Genomic DNA, 18,429 nt, shown 5'->3' with positions numbered 1-18,429 from the left:
GGGGGGGGCTTGGCTAGGGGGTGAGGTCCTGGGGGGCAGTTAGGGGCAGGAGGGTCCCAGGAGTGGGCACTCAGGGGACAAGGAGCAAGGGTGGGTGGATGGATGGGGGGTTCTGAGGGGGTTAGTCAGGGGGCGGGAAGTGGGAACGGGCCAGGCTGTTTGGGGAGGCACAGTCTTCCCCACCTGGTCCTCCATAGTTTTGAAACCCCAACGTGGCCCTTGAGCCAAAAAGTTTGCCCACCCCTGGATTAAAGGCACCATATTAAAAGGCAAGTCACTAAAGTCACCCTCAGGGAATTTAAGAGTGCAAGTGAATGCAACTTAGCAACAAGCACAATCCATCTGAAAGCAAGAGGTCTCAGAGCTGAAAAAGTATGTTGTCACCAACCAAACGTTGCACTTCATGACAGCTGTAGCAAAGTGGCAATGGTTTTCTGTTATTTCTGACAACAAATATTCAGAAAAACCCAAGAGTGACTCACAATAGCAATTTAAAAGAAATTAAGATGAAACTCCACACAAACCATTTGAGGCACTCACAGCCCAACTGTGGCTCTTGGCAATTTAATTGTTGGGTAATAGTGGTTTGTTGGCTTTCCAACTAAAATTTAAAGGGCTATTCTAAAAACTGCTGTCAGCAAGATCCCCGTTGTGAACGCTAAACCACTGGCTACAGTTTTCCTCATTACTGAATTCCTTCGAGGACTCCAGAATGTGGCTCTGTTAGATGCAGAATGAAAGAAACAAAAGCCAGTCAGTAACAAGGGCAAATTGATTTTGCTCCAACCCTACATCTGAAGCCTGCTTAGGGCATAAGACACATATTGAGCATTTAACAGAGTCAGAGGCTGCTGAAAACATAAGATACTGAATAGCCTAGACACAGAACACTGCATATTAAGCAGGGTGGATTTGATTTAAATCAAGTTGATTTAAATCAGTAGTTGGAAAGACTCGATTTAATCATGGATTTCTACATAAAAGTACATTCTTGTTAGTTGTTATAACCTTAATACATATTCTTCCTCACAACTCAGAGATAGATGAGACCCAAAGTGGGTCTCTTTTATGGCCTGCTGCTATTATAGGTTCTCTCTTCTAGTGAGAGAAAGGTGTGGTGGATCTCAAATCAATGAAGGCTACACTCAGAAAGACCTCAAGACTTCTGGAATATGCTGCTCAAACTGTTTCACATTTGTTTCTAGTGCCTGTCCCTCCCTTCTCACATTTATCTCCAGACTTCTTCTCTTTGTCCAGATCTAGTCCACCCCTAACAATCTTCTATTCACTGAACTTTTTGAAACTTTACACTTTTATAGAGAGAGGTAAGGGACTGATTCTGTGTACACAAATTTGCAGACACACAATAGGGTTGAGGTCTGTTATTTCTCACCTCTATATATTATTTATTTAAGAACATTTTTGCTGTTAAACGTTATCTCTGAAGACACAAATCCAGTCTGAGAACTGCAAAACTAAGAATCTCTGATGGTATCTTCTAGACTGAGCACTGAATGCCATTGGGTAGATAGAAAGATTAACCTAAAACTATACCAAAGCCCCTGGAACCACATAAGATTGGATTCCTAATCCATGAACTATTGGAACTCATTTACAAAACTTTTCTTAAACATGACATGAATATATTGTGTCACACTGTAGAATTAGAATTTATAATCCCTATTCCATGATGAGATATCTTTGAGCTATAATGTATGTTAAATAAATCTCTCTTTAGACAGGTTTTTTCCTCAAATCATTTTATCAAAAAAAATCAATTTTTTCTTCATTTTTTTTAAAAAAACTCATTGATTTTTATCCACCCTGATATTAAGGCAGCATTAATGTATCTACAAGTAGATCTGCAGTCACATAAGAATTATAGTATTGCTGTCCGGGAAGAAGCACCAGGAATGAAAATGGGGGAGATTTTCGTCTTTCCTCTCCAACCTCAAACAATGCTTTCACCTGCACCCATCAGCCTGAGAGTGCAGAATTTCAGCAGGACTTACCCATTAACACTGTAGCACAACCCTCTGCATACATTCTTTAGTCCTAAGAGAAAGGGTACGACTTAGGCACAAATCAATCCGATAGCGAACAGAAAGCACAGAAGTACATCAGAGTGCACAAACTGAGCTGCAGGTAGCAATATGGAGCTATTTGTTCTGTGCAGTCCGAATCTGCCCATTAACCCATCGCCAGCTAATGAATTTCAGCAGTGCTACTCAACAGACAAATTCTAGGGCAGAGCAAATGTTGTGTGGAGGAGAATGAATGAGAATATAAAGAAATGGTGACATATGTGATATTACAGAGCACACTTTTCTGTGCCAGTAAGTTTGGTTCCTTAATGCTAGGTAAGTAGGCAGACAGGGTGTGATGGGGTGGGTAGGAGGAAGGGCTCATTACTGGCCTTTCCTTGTGACAATTCCCTGGGAAAGAAAAAGTCACTAGAAGAGGGCCTTATCCTCCCTAATTGAACTAAACTTTCTTATCTCCACACTGATTCTTGCCTGCATATTTATACCTGCCTCTGGAAATTTCCACTACATGCATCTGATGAAGTGGGTATTCACCCACGAAAGCTTATGTTCCAATATGTCTGTTAGTCTATAAGGTGCCACAGGACACTCTCGCTTTTTAAGGATAGAAGTTTACCATTAGCTAGGATATCAGAGCCACCCCGCACCCGACGTCGGAGCTGAGAAACTCGATGCCACACTTCGAGAATCTGGGAAGAATTCTAGACCCATCTATGGCTGCAGAGGCCAGACTACAGGCCATTGCATTCTCCCTACCAGCCCAATGCTCTGCGAAGTCACCGCTGTGATCCCCGGTCACAGAGAGGGGCAGCTGACTAGCCTGATACAAACGATGGCCTAGTGGGCAAGCACAGGGGTGAGGTATGTTTAGAGAGAGCCAAGCCATTAGCAAATAAATCAGTCAAAACAACAACAACTAGGATAGGCGACACACACATTCACTATGTGACAGGGACAAGCCAGTACAGCTTCCAGGGGCAAAGTGAGCCTCTCTGACCCATGCCAATGGAGGGAGGTCCTCAGCGCAAAGGATCCAGGAGACCAACTCAGCATATAGTTATGAGCACCACACATCTACTCTTGACTGAACAGTGTCATCCCAAGGGCTCTGAAGGACTTACACCCTGCTCCTGAAGTACGGCATTTGTGGGGAAACCTTACTGCCGTACAGGGTGAGCAATCTGGTAGCAAGAACAGGAGAGAGACAGTCACCTGTGGTACCCTTATGACAACAGGTAGCATCCCCAGGCAAGGCACTCACACCAGACCATTAGGAGAGAATCACACAAAAAGGGCTACTCATAGACTGGTTTGCAGTATGTAAGATGGCATTAAAAGCCATGGGTCAAGCAATCTCCAGCAACATGTATGCTACATGAGCACCAGTCTAAATGATCTCCTCCAATGGCCCACCATGTCACCATTCAGAGTGCAGCCAGACCACCACCATTTGACCCAGCATTCCCCCTCTGCCCCCATCTCACAGCACAGAAATGGTTTTGGGTTGCTTCATGAACTGCAGAGGCGAGACTTCTTTTCACTTGTGACAAAAGGGCACCCATGAAAGACAAAGCACTGACTCTCCATTTGGAGATACAACACAGTCAGTCACATTCCCTGCAAACACACCCACACCAAAAGGTCCTTTTCTCCTCCACAAGCTGCAGCTGTGACTTACTGGTTATTCTGAATCCGTCAGATATAGCTTAGGGCACAAAAAAGGCTCCACCAATGCTGTCCAGCCTGTGTCGCTGTCTACATGGTTGAAGCCCATAACTTTTCCCTAAGTACTGTTCGGTGGGGGGATTATTTTGGTCAGCCCCTTGTCTGTGTTTTTCCAGCTGCGCAACAGCATGCCTGCCATACCAGATGCTTTGGCCTCATTCTTAACACCTGTCCCAGTTATTTCCATCTTCTTTTCTGCGTAACTTTGGAAATAAGTAGTAGTTAAATGCTAACAGATCTCAGTATGTTACAAATTCATTCCATTTAATAGCTAGCATTTTACAAAGCCATCTGCTTTGTAAAATCAACTGTCCAGCCGGCTTCTCAGCCAGTTCTTTTAAAATTCTTGGATGCAAGCTACCTGTACTTGCTCGTTTAAAACTATTTAAGTTTCGTAGCTGCTGTTTAACATCCTCCTGACACACTACTAAAATGGAAAGAGTTATCAGGTTGCAGATTGTCAGTACATCCAATCTTGTGTGAGCTGGGGAATGCAGTTGCTACTTTGCCAATTCATGACATTATTCCCTTCCAGATATTCCCATTGGCTTGCACATTACTGCCAAGGTACATGAAGATTCTCCTCTACTATTCCTTTGCCTTCTCAAATAAAGGTTGAACGGGGAGTTGCTGGGGTTCTCATCAGATATGTTTTTTCATAATTAATTAACCCCATTGTTTTTGTGATGGGGCATCCACAGAAAGTACACACAGGCTCGAGGGAATGGTTCAACCTAGACACTGGCGCTAAACTAGAATGTAGTCTCACCTCTCCTGCGTGACATCACCACTGACTCCATCATGAGAAAAAAAGCACAGCTAGATACGACACAAAAATTGTACGGCTCAACAAGAATGCACTAGAAGACCAGGATTTTGCTCACCACATAGCTCTAAGCGACAACTCAACCAACTGTGGTTGAATCAAGTTTATTTTTCTAAGTTTTTCTGCAACACTTATGTGGTAATCTAGCCGTCCAGTCCCAGACCTGGACTTTAGTGTCCACCAGTCTGGTCCTGTCCCAAACCTGGACTTTTGCGTCCAAAGTTTGGGGGCTTACCTGAAACTCCCCCAAGCTCACTACCAGCTTGGATATTCTCGCTGCCACCAGATCAGGAATTAATCTATGGGGCCTGATCCCCCCTTTCCTCCCTCTGGTGTCCCACCCTCCTTTGTGGTACACCCAGATTCCCAATCCCTGATGTAAAGCAGGGAAATACCCCTTCCTCCCTCCTTCTCAGGCTTGCACTCGCGGCGAACCCTGTGTGACCCAAGAACCAGCTTTTCTGCTTCCCTCAGACAATGGAGATGCAAAATACCCACGCTGGGCTCTGCCACCCACCTTGCTCCAGGAACGAGGGAAAAACGTAACACAGAGACAGAGAGATTCTCGTCTCTTTCCCCGCTAGTCTGCTCTTTCCCTGACCAAATAGGAATAGCCCACAGCCTGGCATTTCCTTTGGCCTCCCTAGGAAAAGAACTTTACAAGGTTTAACAAGACACTTTATTAGAAAAAAGAAAGAAAATATAAAACAATTCATCTTGCTTTAAGAAACTTCAAAGGCTCTTGCTTATAGAAAATTATAAGAAAACATCTGATTTAGATAGCCCAATTAACCAGCACAACAAATTTAACACAGGTAATACACCCCAAAGACCATCAATAGCTGAATTACTTTCGGTTCTGGGTACTTACAGGATGTTTAGAAGAGTATTAGGAGAGAATTAGAGAAGACTTGTTTCCTCATAGCTAAGAAACACACCAACAGACCTCGAGTATACAAATTCCCGCCCCTGACTTTAAACAATCCAGTTCTCTGATTGGTCCTCTGGTCAGGTGTTCGGTTACCCTTTTCAGGTAAAAGAGACTTAACCCTTACCTACCTATCCATTTATGACAACTTATCACTGCCCTGTCGGATCACATCACAAAACATTAATGCATTACGCTCACCACTAAGGTCTGGTGTGCACTACAGACTTATGTCGGTACAACTACATCACTCAGCGGTGCAAAAAAATCCACATCCCTGAGCAATGTAGTTATACCAGCCTAGCCCCCCACGTAGACAGTGCGATGTTGGTGGAAGAGCTTCTCCCATCCACCAAGCTACTGCCTATCGAGGAGGTGGCTTAACTACGCCAATGGGAGAGCTCTCCTGTTGGTGTGAAGCAGTGCAGCTGCGCCAATGCAGCATTTTAAATGTAGACATGCCCTAAGTAGTGAACAAAAGTCAGAATCACTCATTATTGGGGTTTAGGAGATTAGCCGATGTCTAAGTGCCAGAGACGAGTGGACACACCCAGGCCCAGCTCAGTGTTTTTGACAGAAAAAGCATCACCTTCAGAACATAAACTTGATCTTACAAGAACACTTCAGTGGTGCCCAAAAAGCGAGAAGCACTCAGGAGAAGTTGGTCCTCTTCCCAATCTGACCCTGACTTCTTCTGACTTCTCTGCAGCTCTGTTCCCAGCCTGGAAAAAGAGAGACAATATTTCCATACCACACAGGCTGTTGGGAGATGCTCAGATACTGTGGTGATGAAATGTGCAATGCTCAAACCACAAACGTTCCAGTTTTACCCTTCACTGCTAAGGAAACTGCTTCAGACCTAACAGCTGTGCTGATTTTAAAACAGCAGTCAAGAGACTGCCAAAAGTTATTTCCAAAAGAAATAGTTTTATGATGACCCACAGCGGAAGTGCTCTTGATCAAAAGAGTGAGCAATTGGCTTTCAGGTCATGCTCACAAATGGGAAAAATCACCATTTCTAGAGACAAAATAAGTACAAGACAGTATAGTATGTTGAGACCCCAGAGACAGAGAAGGGCCTGAACGTCTCTCTAACACTACCCTCTGAGCGAAGGAGCAATGCTTATAGGCTAGATAAATAAGAATCTACACCCCTTCCTTGAAGGAAGGAGTTGCAGTCACATACAGACTATATAGCGAGAAGCGGGGACTCCGGCAGACACTTAGCCGGAACAAGGGACCGGAAAGAGGAAAAACTGCATGATGTGAAATAATCTATTCTTACAATTAGGGCGGGAGAAGGAAATCAGTGTCACAAGACATCAAATACAAGCAGTCAGAAGTAATTAACAGGCCTGGGGGTCAGGGACACTAGAGATGCACTATCGATGGCATTTATTACTGTAACTTTTGCCACTGAAAGGTTTTCAAATAATTCATTTGATTCTTGGGTTACAGGTACCCTCAATTATTTGTGGAAGAGAGCTTGCTCATGTACGCAGGGCTATATTGAAGATATTTGACTGGAAAGTTTCCACGAGTAGTGAGTGCTTACAACATGATATTTCGTAATTGGAGAAAAATGGAGGATGCTGGAATACTGAAGGAAAACAGATGCATACGAACCTGCAAATTCTCCTCTTCCTTTCCTATGCTAGCCTCCCCTGACTACTGTCGACTGGCCTTACCCTCCTGGCTGTAATCTGGACAGATCTCACAAGCCAAGCAGTCAGAGTGGGCTAATGCTTTGAGGGGAGATCTCAGAGGACTAGCTGGATGATGGTTATTTCATGGGTGGTATTTTACTGAGTCAGCACTGAACAGGGGTTCCATGATGGTCCAGTAGGCAGTCTGTCTATAGCAATGTATAGTATAACTCCTCAACTTCACATCCTATGGCATGGCACGGCACTTCGTTCCCAGGGAAAGTCCAAGGCAGACACTTACATTCAGCCTGTCGATAGCCCTTTACCGTTCTAAATGGAGATATTTCTCACTTGGACTGCTATAGGATTGCTGACCAATGTTAGACCGTTGCTGTAGTTGACCTGCCAGTAGAATAATCGCACCTCTGTGTGTACACATGCTCAAACAAAGTGTTGCAATTCAACATTTGTGAAGTACTTGCAGATCTTCAGATAAGAGCCACGTGCAATGAGTCCACAAAAAGACAGACTGATACTTTACACAGCAAGGAAGAAACAGGAAATAGTTAAGAATGCGTTAAAGAAATCTCATTTAAAAAACTATCACCACTCTGAACAGGAATGTTATATTAGTATCACTAGTTTCAGATTAAAGGCACATACAGAATATCCCCATATTGCTTGGAATATATGACACTGTCCTGGTCAATATAACAAAATCATCTTGCACATAACTTTTAGCCTGGGTGTACAGTGTTCCTTAGAACTAAATTTCACAGAAATAAAATGTTTTTCTTCATGTTGCAATGTGTTGTTGGCCACACGAAGCAGCGTGGGTGCCAAAGAACAGAGGCACATACCTTCCTCAAAACTTGGGTGAGAATGCAGCCAACTGTGCCAGCAAGGCTCTCGCCTTCAGATACAGAGCCCTGCCACCCAGCAGCTGCCATGTGGCATCTGTGCGCCCCATACTCATTTCTGCTCTGCCCCCTCAGACTAAGGTATTTATTATGCCATCAAATACACCCACTTCTTTGGCAGCCAATCTCGCACCTGTTATGTGTCACTGCATTCCGTGCCTAATGCAGAGGAGCCTGTACAGGAAGTTATTTGTTACGAAATGAGAACAGTGATTAAAACACTTTTTCCACAGTCTGAAACCGGAGATGATCTTGAGGTGAAAAATTACTCACACCTTTAAAGGAAGAGGGGCTCTTTTGGCTTAGTCACTTTAAACAATCCGTACTAGAAGTTTAATTAATGCAACCAAACAGATGCTTTTAACAAAAGTCCACCTTGAATATAAGCAGACATTCTGGGCCCGATTTTCTAGCACATGATACCTTGCACTGTCATTCACACCTATGGAAGAAGGTGAAGGGGGCAGTGTGTGCAAGATCCCACTGGGCGAGGATGCTGCTGTGATGTTTCATCCCCATTTTGCACAGATCTACCTGAACACAGAAAGTGTAAGATGGAGGTGAATCAGGCCCTCTCAATTCCACTTCAAAGAGTTATAGGAAATAAATACCATGGCAACTACCGCTTTGAGCAAAAAAGCCAAGTAAATACACTAAGCTCTTTGGGCCCAGTTTTGTCCTGAAACACCCAGATGGAATTCCCGCAGAAGTAACTAGATGTGGGAAACTCTAGAGCATGCAGGTTTGAAGAACCACAATGCATTTACTAGATGTTTTAAAAGTTGATTCCCACTGTTTCACTAACATGATGTTTTTCCTCGTAGGACTCTCCTTCCCCAAATTCACCAGCTTTGATTCTTCAGGTACCTCAAGTCGCAGGTTATTGTCGGTCACAACATCAAACATGCACATGCAGCTCTGACAGCCAGTGGGGGATCAGCTTGATTTTGTTTGTTTACCTGCCCCGTCCACAGGTCCGGCCAATCGCGGCTCCCACTGACCACAGTTCACTGCTCTGCGCCAATAGGAGCTGCTGGAAGTGGCGCAGGCTGAGGGAAGTACTGGCCGCTGCTTCCAGTGGCTCTCATTGGCCTGCAGTGATGAACCGCAGCCAGTGGGAGCCGCAATCAGCTGGACCTGCGGATGGGGCAGGTAAACAAACTGGCCCAGCCCACCGGGGGCTCTCTCTACACAAGCGGCGATGCCAGTTTGAGAAACACTAACGTAATGGATTTGCTTTTAAAAGCTTTATGTAGGGCAGGAGTGTCAAGTTCAAAAAGAAAAAACCCATCACCATTTCCAAAATGTCACAGCCTAGTAACCGTCCTAGGTTCCTAAGTACCTCTCCATCTGCAGCACAATTCTGGATTGCCAGATAGCCACTGACCAGTTACGAAGCAAACAAGGTGCTTCAGAGCACAAGAGGCTCCAGTTGACAACAGTATTTAGGTTTCACTTTTGCCCAATTGTTGCTCTGGGCCAGATCTGTGAGTTTTCCATTGATTTAAACAATTCATAAGGCTCATGAACAGGCCATCACACAGTCAGTTTTGCCACATGCTGTAAGGGCCGGGACTCCACAACGACACTGGGTTCCTGGGGTGCATTTACATTCATTTAAAAGCTCCGTTCTCTACCCAATGCACAGCTCAATTACTGACGTCTAATGAATTCAACAGTTTAAACACACGAGCAGATTTATGACATTTCGTGTTACCGTTAACACGGAAAGCTTTAAGTAAAGACATATGTTTTCACCTAATGCAGAGTGCTCCTTTTTCCTGGTTATCTGGGAATACTGCAAGTTTGTTGGGGCAGAGAATCACGTCTCCTGAGTGTTTGTACTTAATGCTTAGCTAAATATTTGTATTACAGTAGCGCTTGGGGCCCTGATCTTGGCTGAGGCCTCCAATGTGCTAGGTGCTGTACGCACACAATGAGAGGTAGTTCCTGCCCCAAAGAGCTGACAATCTAAACAGACAAGACAGAGAGAACAGGAGAGAAAAGTGGCCCAGAGAGGTGAACTGACTTGCCCACCTTCCCACAACAGATCAGTGCCAGAGCTGGGAAAAGAACCTCGGTTCCCCGACTCCCATAGCCCAGTGCCTTACTCACCGAGTAGACCACACTGTCACCCATAGGGCCCCGAGCACTGACTGGGGTCTTTGGATACTGAAATATAAATATTATTGAAGTCAACCAATACCTACGAGAATCTTGTGCTGAACTTAAGGATCTAAAGAGTATTTCATAGAAAGAGTGATTCCCTGTCCTTTGGACCAACTTCCCAGGTCCTTCCGCTGCTTGTCAGAGTAATGGAAAAGCCAGAGAGTTCTCATTTCCACAACTGAGAGGAAGCAAATAATTCAGCTGGAAAGTTATGTAGTTCCTCTTTGTTCTATAGCTGAGAAAGTCGGTGTTCAGGAAATGAACACCTCCTACGAAAGTTAACAGAAATATCATCTGATGTTACCAAACAGGAAAGCTTCATTGTTTGGGTTGAGTCCTCAGTCTATAGCTGGATTCCTTGGAACACTGAAAAATCAGTAATGACCTCCAAACCCTATTAGGTGGAATATTAGCCTGGTACCATGTTTGTGGATATACCGCCTGAGCATGCGCTTAGAGTCAGAGGAAGTCAGACAACTTCTATCTGGTACTTTTTTTTTTCCCCCATGAGACCAGGTACATTAACGTTCATGACTGAGATGAGCCATCACAGCAGGAAACAGACGAACACGAGCTCAGGCAAAAATAGTCAAGTATATGTGCCTTTCACACTACAGCCGTGGTCTGGTTCCAGTTCTGTTCTTCAGAATGCTAGGAAAAGTTTGTGTTCTCTCTCACTTATATCAATCAGAAAAGTGATAACTGAGATCTGGGAAGTCACTTTTGGCATTATCCTACTTTAAGAGCCTTCAACTGCTTATCCAAACTATTTTTAAACAAAGATTGTTGGGTTTTTATTTTGTTTAGCTTAGCATGTAGCCTCAGAACAAGTACGTGATTGAAAAGAGCAGCTCCCTGAGTTGTTCCAATCTAGTGGGTAAATACTGTTCATGTTTTATAACAGGCTGCCATGGTTGCAGATTTAGAAGCTGCTCTTTAAAAAAAAAAAAAAAAATGCTCCAGTAGGGTTTAAAATTGAGAAAAATGATTTTGCCTGTGACTGTCATGTGATTTTTAGAAATTCATGCCCAATGAGCAACTATTATGCATTGCATGTGCCCTACTAGGCAGTTACTTTCTAAACATACTTGCCCCAAAGGAGGAGATGCCAGGGGCATACCACTTTCAAATACAGATCTCAAGCTATGCGGCCTATGGAGAAGTGAAGTAAGAATTAATATTTTAACTTTAAATCACTCACTTCCTTGAAAAAAAGTGTTTCCAGTCAGTGACTACACATGACTGACTGACAATATAATAAATATCTTGGAGTCTGAATCTTATTTTATCCTGACAAGTGGATTTATTTGGAACTACGTTAGGACAGAATATAATTTATTCATTTAAATCACAATGGAAATGTGTTACCATTCAATTCAACCATGTTTGCGCCTAAACATGCCCTCACTTACCCAATTTAAATTGATAATATTCAGCAAATATTTAGATGATATGAACCTACTGTTACATTACTCTCTCCTGTACACTCCAGAGTACGCTGCCATTGAATTGAGAACTAGTCACTACTGTGCTCAGGGAAAACTAGACTATGGTTATCAGGATAATAAAAGCGGGGATACCGGCTTCACTTTTAAATGATTAATGCTACTTCCCTGTACAAAGGCTGCCACGATTTCTCCATAGATGGTCTAGTGTTTGCAGTGCTTGGTGCATACCCGTAGAGCAGTGGTTCCCAAACCGGGGTTCGTGAACCCCTGGAGGTTCGCAAAACATTAGAGGGGGTTCTCAGGAAAAAATTCCCTAATAGAGCACAGAGCTGCCCTAGAGACCCCCGGGCAGCACCGGAGCCCATGGACTTCCATGAGCTAAGCAGATCAAAGCAAGCATATCTGTCATACTGAGGAGATTTAAACTTCAAGACTCCTTATAAGAATTGGAAAGGAGACATGGATATTTTTTTGCTGTTTTCAAAATTAAATAGGCAGCTAGTATTGTTTTTAAAATTATTATCAAGAACAAGTTTAAGCTTTGTCGTAACGTGCGGTGTTTGCCTGGACTGCTCAAGACTTGAATGCTTGTGTAGGAGGAACTGAGTTGGCTTCTTAAATACCTTCATGCTTTTTCACATTTATGTTTCATCACGGAGTATCAGGAGCCTTGTCTTATAACAGGCTTATTTAAAGTGATACAAGCTATGAAAGTTAGATCTTGGAAGAGTGTTGCCATTTTCATAATGTAATAAAAATATTGCAATGATAAATAATAATAATTAGCATGTAATAAGTATGTCATAAAAACAAAAATTTTATTCCAAGATCACTGCTTTTATTATTTATACTCAGGTAAAGGAGAAAAATCCCTGGAAATATTCATTTTTAGGAGTGGGGTTCACTAGATTGACATTTTAGTGAAAGGGGTTCATAGGCTGTTAAAGTTTGGGAACCACTGCTGTAGAGAAATACTACCCAAAGAAAGCAAAATATTTACAGTTGATGCTCAAGCATGTAAGTCTGTTTCAGTATTGTGCCTTCTACTGCACAAACCACTAATAGATATGGCGTAATCAATGGGACTTTACTCAGCCTTAATCTCTGCTTCACCTTTGCCACTGGACTTCCCCTCCCATTCATTTTACAGGCATTTCTATGGTGCTCTTCACCATAGTATCCAGTGTCTATTTACATTTCAACATAAGTGACTAAAAGCAACCCTTCCATAATGTTCAGATCAGTCAGTGACAGACATATGGGGCTAACCTCACGTGCTGAATCACATCTCAGTCAGGTATCCTTATATTCTAGAACCTACACCAGAAGTCAGCAGTGACCAGCAAAATAATTCAGTTGTATGGAAGAGAATCCCTATACATATTTTAAAGCTTTTCCAAACACTGGACATAAAAAAGTTTCCATTAATTAGTCTCTAAAGCAATCTGACTACCATTTATTTGACTTATTCTTAGAATCGGGTGACCAGATGTCCCGATTTTGTAGGAACAGTCCCGACTTTTGGGTCTTTTTCTTATATAGCCTCCTATTACCCCCCAGCCTGTCTCGATTTTTCACACTTGCTGTCTGGTCACCCTATCTTAAAACCAAGTTTTGTAATTTGTTCAGTATGACTGCCTCCAGAAAGATCAGCGTACATGCAAAAGGAGGAAGGTGATGTATACTGCCTTTCCCTATGACCAGCTGTCAAAAAGTTATGCAGTAAGCACCTATAATTTAAATCGCAACATTATTTCCAGAGAGCCTCTTCAGGAAAAATCCAAATGATTGAAGCCAAGAAATCTCCTGCTTCTAGCACATAAATCATGTTTCATATCTGAAGACAACATAATGAGATGGATTGAAAAATCAGGCAAAGTAGGTCACAGCGGAACCTGTAAAAAGCTTCACTTGCTTGCTGATGTTTGATGCGTGGGTGACATAAAATCACAGACAGCAACAGAACAGATGGCGACGTATCCTCAGCACTCCTAGCAACCTTGCTAACACCTCCAGCTCTGAGTGCCAGCACCAAGTCGCTGGCGTTACACTCCTTTGAATACTTTATATTGCAGTGCCTGACCCACAGTTCTCCTTCTCTCTTCCAAACCTTATTTCCTGCAATGCTGAGATTAAAAAAATCTCTCCCCCTTTACTGACCTGGCCACCTCTCCTTTCTTCCCCCGCCCCCCACCCCCGACACACGACGGCATCGGCTCTTGCTCTTTGATTTGGTCAGAGAAAGCAGTTGAGTCACCGTCTACATAAGGCAAGTCGGAGCCGAGCGGTGCCCAGGGAGACCAGGCCTCTGACCAACCTGCCCCCCAGCTGGTCTCCCCTCAAGCACTTCGCACCCAGCCTCTCAGAGCTTCCCAGAAGGCGTGTGCCGATCTCCCGCAGACAGGGCAGCTGGGTGCCCGCTGTGCTGCCCAAAGCCAGGGTCACAGCCCTGCCAAGCCTCGAGCTTGGGGCCCCCCAGCCCCAGCACGCCCCTGGCAAACCCAGGAGGATAGGCGCCGCCCGACCGCCCGCCCCGAGCTGCTAACTCCCTGCCCGTGCCCGGGGGCTCTCACCTTCTCCGGCTTGGCGGAGGGGACGCTGCTCTCCGGCGGCTCCGGGCACTTGCCCACCTTCCTGGCGGCGCCGCCGGGCGGGCTCCAGGTGATGGCCGGGGCGGCGGCGCCCTTGCAGCCCCCCGCGCCCTCGCAGCCGCTGTCGATCTTGATGAGCCGGTGCTTGGGGGAGAGGTAGCGGCCGTCGGGCGGGGTGGGCGGCCGGCGCTCGCTCTGGCTGCGGAAGAGGTGCGGCGAGCCGGCGGCCGAGGGGGGCTTGGCGGCCGGCTCCTACTGTTTCACTAACATGATGTTTTTCCTCGTAGGACTCTCCTTCCCCAAATTCACCAGCTTTGATTCTTCAGGTACCTCAAGTCGCAGGTTATTGTCGGTCACAACATCAAACATGCACATGCAGCTCTGACAGCCAGTGGGGGATCAGCTTGATTTTGTTTGTTTACCTGCCCCGTCCACAGGTCCGGCCAATCGCGGCTCCCACTGACCACAGTTCACTGCTCTGCGCCAATAGGAGCTGCTGGAAGTGGCGCAGGCTGAGGGAAGTACTGGCCGCTGCTTCCAGTGGCTCTCATTGGCCTGCAGTGATGAACCGCAGCCAGTGGGAGCCGCAATCAGCTGGACCTGCGGATGGGGCAGGTAAACAAACTGGCCCAGCCCACCGGGGGCTCTCTCTACACAAGCGGCGATGCCAGTTTGAGAAACACTAACGTAATGGATTTGCTTTTAAAAGCTTTATGTAGGGCAGGAGTGTCAAGTTCAAAAAGAAAAAACCCATCACCATTTCCAAAATGTCACAGCCTAGTAACCGTCCTAGGTTCCTAAGTACCTCTCCATCTGCAGCACAATTCTGGATTGGGCCTGACCTCAGCACGCACCGGGGAGGCGGGGACGCGGCTGTTCCGAGACTCCCCCGCCCCCGGCAAGGGGGCCCCTGCCTATCCCGGGCCGGGGGAGGGGCCGGCCCAGGTGCCGGGGAGGCGGGGAACTTGCTCCGTGCCCCGGCTCGGGGACTAGCTGCGCCTCCTGTCCCAGCCGCTCAGTCTCCCCCTGCACTCAGCCTGCTCGGCGCCGGGCGGCTCCCGCGCTGGGCGCTCCGTGGGGGGACGCGTCCCGGTGCTTCCCGCTGGGGAGCCGCTGTCACTGCTCTGCTCCAGCCCGCGCGCCGCGCACCTAGCCGAGCCAGTGGACAATGCGCCCGGCTGCCGCAGGGCGGGCCGGCTCCCTGCTTCAACACGTGTCCGACTTGCATGTACTCGGCGCTTTCATTAGAATTCGGGTTGGTCTGTACGGCTAAGGTCACCCTGGTGCCAGGAGACCCACTTTCCTACACTCCCCGGACTCTCCCGGGACTTTCCTCCCACTGAATGTGCGGGGAAGGACCCGGGGGATCAGCTCCGGAGAGTTTTTTAATTATTGAGCTCTGGTTGTGCCAGACCGCGCTAAACGGAAAGGCAGACACAGACCTTCCCCAGTGCCTTCCCAGGCCAAACTCAGACACAGGCACACGATTTGGGCACAAAACGTGGGCTGATGCAGAATGAGTTGTTTCTAGATAATCTGCCCCGCCGACTTTTATTTCCGGGTTTTTTAGGGATGCGAAGAATTGCTAGGTTAATAACACTGGAGTAAACATGCTCAAGCGGTGAGGAAGAGAAATTGTTTCAGTGTTCCAAGGATGGAGGAATGGGATGAAAACCAGGAAAACTCTCAGACGGGGGGATGGAGGCAGTGAGATCGGGAAAGGACCATTACCCTGTTCCGTAACTGGCGTTCTTGGAGATGTGTTGCTCAGGTGTATTTCACACTAGGCGTTCATGCTCACCACCTACTGTGGAATACACCTGAGCAATCACTCCAAGAAGAATAGATCTCCCGAAGGAAACAGCAGAAACCACCTTACGCTGGGACGTTTAAAGCAAGACCGGGAGAGGTTCTTCAAAGTGTGCTGTGGGGAGAAATCTTGCCCTGGCCGAGTGGAGGGATGAGCCTCTTCTGTCCCTCTAGCAGCCTGTGATTGTATTACTCTGACAGTGACACATGTAACTTAAGCAATGCGGTGTTCAGCCTGGCCACTGGGCGGGAGTAGATGGCACATTTGCTTTAAAATGAGAGTCCGTCTTTGGGAGGCATATTTCTAGGGATGTCTTTTAACTGCCCCTGGTGGTCTGCTGCTTTTCAAGGATCCGTCCTCACCACGAAATGGCAGACAATGTCAAGAGAATGTGTTCGCAACACCCTGTTGGGGTGGAGGGAGATTTGGAAACAGTCCCTAAAATCTTTAAGGTCATTGTAGGAGAGGCAACCTCACAGGCCGAAAAGGCCTGTCCCATGGAGGGCTTTGACTCTGGGAGAGCCACCTTGAACCTATTACAGTAGGGAGCCAGTGCAGAGCACTGGGGTGATGTGTTCATGGTGACCTGTGTTGCTAAGCAGACAGGATATTGAGTTTTGTATCAGTTGAAGTTTTTTCAGGGCATGTGGCTTCATTTATAGATAACAGCCGCAATCACTCAGACGCGGAGGGGAGACTGGTGTGAATCAGTACGGCTGCAGCCGGCAGCCATGCCTGTGAGGCGGGTGAGCAGTCTTTGGTCTCTGGCAGTTGGGACTGGGCAGGTTTGGCCGTTGTTGCTGTTTGGGGTCCAGCAGCACTGAGGAGCCCAAAAGATCCCCATGGTTTCTGAAAGGAGAGGCCCTCACTAGAGGAGGTTGTGGTTATAGACGAGGCCTGCAGATCTCACCTCAGTCTTACCAGCAGTTCTTCAGCCTATGTAGACTATATAGATCTATATCACACTGAACAGAGAGGAGTGAGCTCTGTAGGACTGCAGAGGTGGGAGACGCAGAGGTGGAGAGACAATAGCCTATAGTGACTCTCTCAGTTTGATCTCAGAGGAAGGACATGAAGAGTTTGTGGTGTTTTTGTTCACCCCACAGCAGGTTGGTTAGGATTATCTGGCAATGAAGGAATCAACACCCTCTCTTCCATTAAGGACTGAGAGCACTCCCTGTCCACATCTGTGGGTCCCTTAGGAAGAGCTCTCCAATGAACCAGGGAAGACTAGACTTGATGTGTGAAGCAAAGCCCTGTTGAAATCAATGACAAAATGCCTGTTAACTTCAGTGGGGCCAGGATGTCACCCCAAAACTGATTTTTCTAATGTTAAAAAAAGCATACTTAACCCTGCCTCCCCCACAACTTTCGGGCATTCTTGCAATCCTATAGACACACAAACAACACAGTCCATCTTTTTGGTCTCCCTTTGCAGGTCACCTTTTCTATGAGAAAACACTTCTATTTGGATCTGTTCAATTGTTAAAATATGAACAGGAAGGTTTTAGGTCACAGCTAATTGTTGCCTTTATTGTTTTCATTTTAAATCCCTGAACGTTAATAGCTGGATGATATTTTTATCAGTAAGCGACTTGGGGCAGGAACTGTCTTCTTTTGTGTTGGTACAACCCTCACCACCTGGAGTCCCAGTCCTGGTTGGGGTTGGGGTGCTAATGTAACACAATAATAACAACAGAGAGATGCAGAGCCTAGGAAACTCATCAAGAGCAAAGTTGGGCTGAAAGAACAACGGATACTCAACCACGTGTTTTAAAGCTCTTTGACAATGTCCCACTGCCTTCAGCAAGCAATACAGATGCCAAGAGCTAATCACTCTGTGCACTGTGATTTTTAATCTCTTGTTTTTGTTCAATGTTTCTGTTCAGAAAAGGGGGGAAAGCAGTATCTATACTGCCATTATATGCACAAGCTTTGGGGATCTTCTGTGATACACCAGTTGGTACTTAGTTTATATCCTGAGGTCACTGCCACCTGACCACAGTGAAATGTACATGGTAACTGTCATCCCTTCTTGTGCTCTTCCATTTGGAACCCTGTTTTCCTTTAAAAGTTAATTACAGATGTATCATCCTTTTGTATGACGTCCGCTGCCTGTACGGATAAACTTGGCCTGGCTTTTGGCCACACCTTCTCTCTGAAAAGTCATGGATAGGACGTGGCAGGAAAGGTGGGTTTTGTTCTGTTTTTTTTTTCGGTTGTGCAACTGGCATAAGCTGAACCCTTCTTTATGTTGCAATGACCTCATAAGAGCACAGCCTCTCCCTTGTAACCATAGGGTTCAATTATCATTCCTTCCC

General features: G+C 45.8%; 1 protein-coding gene across 1 annotated transcript in view; it reads right to left on the bottom strand.

The window, feature by feature from the left end:
* SHB (SH2 domain containing adaptor protein B) overlaps nucleotides 1–14,667 on the bottom strand; it is a 167,777-nt gene extending 153,110 nt beyond the window's left edge. The window contains 2 exon segments of the mRNA XM_075067506.1: nucleotides 14,281–14,550; nucleotides 14,629–14,667. Coding sequence (XP_074923607.1) covers nucleotides 14,281–14,550; nucleotides 14,629–14,667 — 309 coding nt within the window.
* Nucleotides 14,668–18,429: the final 3,762 nt, after the last annotated feature.

This window comes from Chelonoidis abingdonii, chromosome 6, assembly GCF_003597395.2.
Source record: "Chelonoidis abingdonii isolate Lonesome George chromosome 6, CheloAbing_2.0, whole genome shotgun sequence".
Lineage (NCBI taxonomy): Eukaryota > Metazoa > Chordata > Testudines > Testudinidae > Chelonoidis > Chelonoidis abingdonii.
Note: the sequence above shows the minus strand (reverse complement) of the source record. Positions and strands in the feature narration are given on the sequence as shown.